Source organism: Ptychodera flava, unplaced genomic scaffold (assembly GCF_041260155.1).
Source record: "Ptychodera flava strain L36383 unplaced genomic scaffold, AS_Pfla_20210202 Scaffold_39__1_contigs__length_1403739_pilon, whole genome shotgun sequence".
Lineage (NCBI taxonomy): Eukaryota > Metazoa > Hemichordata > Enteropneusta > Ptychoderidae > Ptychodera > Ptychodera flava.
The window spans coordinates 985,919-992,192 of NW_027248361.1; the positions used below are offsets into that span (position 1 = coordinate 985,919).

At 38.8% G+C, this 6,274-nt stretch overlaps 1 protein-coding gene and 1 pseudogene across 1 annotated transcript; both read left to right on the forward strand.

Annotated features, from left to right (window-relative positions):
- The first annotated feature begins 235 nt into the window (after positions 1-235).
- LOC139127925 (histone H2B, gonadal-like) lies at positions 236-1,089 on the forward strand (annotated as a pseudogene).
- A 2,408-nt stretch (positions 1,090-3,497) lies between these two features.
- LOC139127948 (histone H4 type VIII) lies at positions 3,498-3,771 on the forward strand. The gene has a single exon (XM_070693800.1). The coding sequence runs from the start codon at positions 3,499-3,501 to the stop codon at positions 3,769-3,771; it is 273 nt and encodes a 90-aa protein (XP_070549901.1). The 5' UTR covers position 3,498.
- The last annotated feature ends 2,503 nt before the right edge of the window (positions 3,772-6,274 follow it).

Sequence of the window (6,274 nt, forward strand, 5' to 3'; positions counted from 1 at the left end):
TCGTAGCCAATGAAATCTTGATATTTGCTGTACTGGCCAATAGAATAAAGCTCAAATGAAACAAAGCCATATAGGTTAACAAAGGAATATACAGACACAAAGAGTTGTATTATGTACTTAAGTGACTGGAATGTTTTCTATTCCGTTCGCGATACGACCCACTTACAACAAGAATCCTTCATTTACATACGTTGAAGCATAAATAAGCGTCACCAACGTTTGGCGGGTATTCTGAACTACTCATTCACGTCGTTCACTATGGCTCCAAAGACAAGTGGTAAAGCTGCCAAGAAGGCCGGCAAGGCCAAAGCCGCACGTAGCGGAGACAAGAAGAGAAAGAGGCGAAGGAAGGAAAGCTATGGTATCTACATCTACAAGGTGTTGAAACAGGTCCACCCCGACACTGGTGTCTCCTCCAAAGCCATGTCATCATGAACAGCTTTGTCAACGACATCTTCGAGCGTATCGCCGCTGAAGCTTCCCGCCTGGCCCACTACAACAAGCGTTCCACCATCACCAGCAGAGAGATCCAGACCGCTGTCCGTCTCTTGCTGCCCGGTGAGCTTGCCAAGCACGCCGTCAGTGAGGGCACCAAAGCCGTCACTAAATACACCAGCTCCAAGTAAATCGTATGCCTAGCATACACATACCAAACGGCCCTTTTCAGGGCCACCACATCCTCAAAAAAGAGAACTACCGTAACTTTAAAGCAAACGATGTTTATATTTCAAATGTCCATCGATACCACTTTAATATTGAAAACTATTAGGTCTATATATATCCATATACCATACAATAAAAGGAAGAAATGGTTGTAGTATATATCGGAAAGATTTATAATTTCTTATTATCTCATCAACCGAGAGAAAAACGACTTGATTTCGTGACGAATAGCAAACAAATAGATAGATAGATATCCGACAGTGTAACATGGTACCCAACCTCTTGGAAATTGGTGGAAATATTAAATTTAGTATTTCCGTGTCTGAGATAGCAATAACATTTAACGTAATAGACAGAAAACCGATACAATACAACGCAACAAAATACAAATATTTATTAATCCCGGCTGAGAAATTATGTCAGGTATAAAAACTATTCAACAGAAAAAAAAAACAACAAATAGTCACACATTTCACTCGAGGGACTTACTGATATTAAAACTTTGCTCTTTAGAGGTCATTATGCCATTTGGACGGTTGACAAATTGACAATAACAATTTCAACTTGACATGGCCGCCATAATCTTTCCTCACTATGTGCGGGGCAAATTCAATCATAGATTTTCTAAGAGCAAAAGAACTTACTCCACCAAGAGGTGCGACATATCTGAAACACAGTACGAAAGACACGTTGGGGGAGATCACTGATGTACAGAAATATCCATGGGGAGATATGGTAGAGCAAAAAACTGAAAATTGAGGGCATCCTGCATTTGCGAACCTCGACATAACTGTATCACCGATAAATGAAAAAACAAACAAGGATCAAATAATTGCAAGTCGGCAAAATCCAACGGCAGTGTTGTCTAAGTTTTTAAAATTCATAAAAAATCAATTTGCAGATCCTGCCCTCACATCCTATATGCCACCATAGTAAACAGAACGCATTAATTTTGAGGTTTTTGCAGACGATAGTGTTGAAATGTTGTGATCTCATAGCAGTCGCCGTGTGACAGTGATAAAACTTGCGAAGCACTGGCATATATTTAGCTGATACTATCCAGATCGTACCCTTTTATATTAGCAATACTCGTATAGTATTAATTTCCCAAACGACGATACTAAAAATCAGCTTATTTCTCTACTAACAAAACAAAGTTATCTTTTAATGAACGACTTGTAGATTATATTTTTACTTTATATAAACAAAGAAATACCTAGTTATATTTACTATTAGCTACTATTATTATACTTTAATACTTTATCTTTATTGAAGAAAATTTAACTTATTTTTGTATCACACTTTTATTGCCACAAATGTGATGTAAATCCTATATTTACAAGCAAGCAATAAAAATATTATTATTATTATTATTATATATGTTGATTCCTGCGCAAAAATATGTTTGTTCTCGGAGTTGCCTCCGGACATCGTCTATGTGAACTCCAAAACCTGTACGTATTGGGGGGGTGGACCCTTACGTAAGGTTGGCAAATTGACACATGTCATCAAAACAAAACGCGTCATTGAATTTTAAGCCCGATTTACCGATTTTTGAAGAATATCTCATGGCCCCTAGAGGGACTGTGGATATTTTTTCTAGTGTCGAATTTTGACTTCGCATCTTTTACCGATAAATATTGATACTAAAAGATACTACACTTCGTTTTCCAAGTCGTGTCGAGTCTGTGAAATCCCTGACAATTATTATCCGATATATATCGGCGATTTCGTTACTCAATTTTCGAAGCTACATGATACCTAAGAACATTATGCTGATAGAGTTTTAAGCATTATCGCCCCAAGCTGGTTTCTAAAATCACCGTCTACACAAGAAGATACCGTACATTCATACAATATATATATATATATATATATATATATATATATATATATATACTGAGAATCTGGGAACTTGTAGTTGTCACTCTACAGGCTGTTTCATGCGCTAAGCAATCATCAGCGCATGAAACAGCCTGTAGAGTGACAACTACAAGTTCCTAGATTCTCAGTATTACCGCCCTGCAGAAATGCATTGAGCACTATACTTTGCCTGCATTGACAAGCAAACCATTTTCGTATATATATATTTATATATATATATAGTATATATATATATATATATATATATATATATTATATATATATATATATATATATATATATATATAACTTCGTGAGTTGTAGAATATTAGGTCAAATTATAAATATGTGTTTCTAGTAACATGCTTACCGAATATAATTGTATACGTAGGTCAGAGCAGTGTCTATTTTTTGTCTTGTTAGCTGAGACACATCAAGTACCATAAAATAACAGAGTATACTGACAAAAATTTGAAAATGCAGACAAAAGATTCTAGGAACGGCTGTTATTCAAGGGTACATCGGGTTACCGGAAACATAGCTCTGCGTAGCAGGCCTTTGTGTTACCGGCATTACATGTCACATGTGGAGGGAGCCATAACTCCGGTAACACACAGCCCTGCCGCGCAGAGCTACCGGAAACACAGCTGTTTGACGTGACCTTATGACTTTAGGAGTTTTTTGTATCATAGCATAGTTGTCCTCGCCCTAGGCAATGTCGTCCCGGTAGATATGCATGATATGATATCGGCTAGACCACAGCCTGACTGCACCTGGACGGAAATGTTAATGTTATGCATTAATGGACCAATCAGATTGTAACAAGTCTTTTGTGTGTTACTTGGCGGGAATCTTTAACAACATCACGTGAATTAAGATTTAATCTTAAACTATGTTTTCTGTTGCGTTCACAAGTGCGTTATATACACGTGTTTTTCGATTCCGGACTTCATATTCCAGTGAATAGCAATTATGTCTGGTCGTGGCAAAGGAGGCAAAGGTCTGGGAAAAGGAGGCGCCAAGCGTCATCGTAAGGTTCTGCGTGATAACATCCAAGGTATCACCAAGCCAGCTATCCGTCGTCTGGCCCGTCGTGGTGGTGTCAAGCGTATCTCTGGTCTCATCTACGAAGAAACCCGTGGTGTACTCAAGGTCTTCTTGGAGAACGTCATCCGTGATGCGGTCACCTACACCGAGCACGCCAAGAGAAAGACCGTCACCGCCAGGATGTGGTCTACGCTCTGAAAACGCCAGGGCCGTACTCTGTACGGTTTCGGCGGTTAGATTACAAGCTACAAACCCATACCCAAACGGCCCTTTTCAGGGCCACCACATTCTCCAAAAAGAGAACTACCATTATTCTTTTCACATGAAGTGCAGTTATTGTTTATTTCTTTTATATTACAACATGGAGCTAGGAGCGGAATTTACTCTTCTAAATAGTCATTTTATTTCATACGAAGCAAAGCATTTTCTTGTATAGGATAAAGCCCTCATACTCGGGCTCTTCTGGTATATAAAGTCCAACCCAACGATAAAATGTCGAGGCCGCAGGCCGAGACATTTTATCGTAGGGTTGGACTTTATATACCAGAAGAGCCCGAGTATGAGGGTTTTATCCGACTTAAAAACTATCGCCCCTAACTGATATATTTTCGTTTTCAATGTGTTTACGTCAACCGTCCCCTTTGTCAATGTAACATGTTTAGGATATGAATTAAAACTTTTATTTGTGAAATAGCCTTCCAATGTAATGGAACATCCTATAAATGCCCTAGGGCACATTATATAAATGCCCTAGGGCACAGCAGATTTTGTGTTGCAGCTGGTTTCCGCTGTGTTACCAAATTTGAATATTAAAACGTACCAGATGTCTACAGAATATGACATGTTCACTTTTGATTGGACAGTACCTTACTACGGCGCTGTCATTCGTTTCTGGAATTTGGTGACCAAGGCTTTACGAGTAGATAAAACACCCTGAATTGAGCACTCCGATTGGTCAATCAACAGTAGATAGTTTTTTAAATACATATAAAGCAAGTACAAAGGTCCATGTGACCTGTCATCAACTAAATGTTTAAACCATTGAACCCTTTCATGGGGTCGGTCCGGCGGAATTCTGAAATTCATATTTTACAGTGAATATATAAGAAGTCGACGAATTATTTGTGGTCGAGATTTTAGTCAGTACATGCCTGCATTTTTTAATCCAAAACTGTATATTTCTTCCATCGGCCTCTATAATAATATTTTTTTTCATAATATCGATATGGGTACATACGATATCTGGCAACCTTTGTCTTTCAAAGATTTGGAGGTGACGCCGCCCAAGCTCTTATGATCGAGACTTCAGTGTGAGTTAACCATTGACGAGATGCAATCGACGTGACAAGACCGCAGGAGACAAACATTTCTGGAAAATGAGAAGGTGTCTTTATATAAGATATATAACAAGCTAGTGTGCGTCATGTTTCAGGCGACTAAATGGAATACAGCACAATTGAGCTTGTTATTTTCCTACTATTCTAGGTCACTTGGTTTATGGGGTGTCTGAATTAATTCATGTGTTGCTATAGAGGTATGATGTAGCCAAGTCCTTTTGTAGGAATGCTACACTGACTTGATGAACTGAATATTGTACCCTAATTAAATAATTATTCATACAGATCCAGCAATTAGCGGGTATTAAATAGAAAACGAGCTGGATTGATAAGGCACTGATTAGAGGCCTTTGTGTTAGCATAGACAACGTGGCACAGATCGGTCAACCAAAAAATCAATTTGCACCTTCAAAATCGAAATGGAGCCAATTTTCAATCTTTAAATGGTTTAATCATCTCATATTAACTTTTAGGCCTATTTTTAAATTTATAAATCTTTGGTCTAAGATCAAAATATAGGAAATAGGTATGTGCTACTGCGAGGATGGTACTTTGCGGCCATTCAAATTTCCCTCTCATAAACTCATTTCCTATAATGCATATTTCCGCTTTCCCAATTTTCAATTCAACAAAGATCTCATTTTCCTATTTTATTTTGTCATGGCAGCTGAGAGTATATATGTCTGGGCTAGAAATGCATCAAATTGTGAATTACTTGCCCGGGTAACTTGTTCAATGGATCGAGAAACGAACATATTAAGAACAATTGTGTTGCCGCTGCAAAGGAAAGTCCGATATAATAAGTTTGACCTGACCTGCTTAAAGAGGAAAGTCCAGCGCCGTGGGCGCACAATAGGCAACGTCGTAGTGACGTCGGTTGATGGCAAACACTGGGCGGGATGGTTAAACACTTGCTTAGTCGTTGGCTTATCAGAGAAACATAAACTATCTTTTACACCAGGAACTACCGATTATCACCTCTGCCTGAATATTACGGAAGTGTGTAGGGTTCACACAATTCGAGACAACATTATAACTAGGGTGGAGTAGGCCTACTGGTCGAGGGGCTGTGGTCTGGTCGACAGCCTGAGACTTCCTTGACTGTGATTTCTTCGCTACTAAGGTGACTGTATGCCGTACGTTGTGAGTTCGAATCCAATCAAAATTTACTGAATTCAAATCACAGTCGTTTTGCGGTTCGATAGACAGCGATGCGATGACCGCTGTGGTATGCAATAGAAATACATGTATAGGAAGTTATGAAACAGAATGGCCGCTCATGTATCGCCGAGTTCGGAGACGAATTTCCATCATACAATTTGCTCAATAAACAGCAACGATGTATGGCTTTCAATACATCTCTG

Excerpts from the sequence above, each read along its gene's own strand:
- LOC139127948 (XM_070693800.1), top strand. The coding sequence starts at position 3,499 with ATGTCTGGTCGTGGCAAAGGAGGCAAAGGTCTGGGAAAAGGAGGCGCC.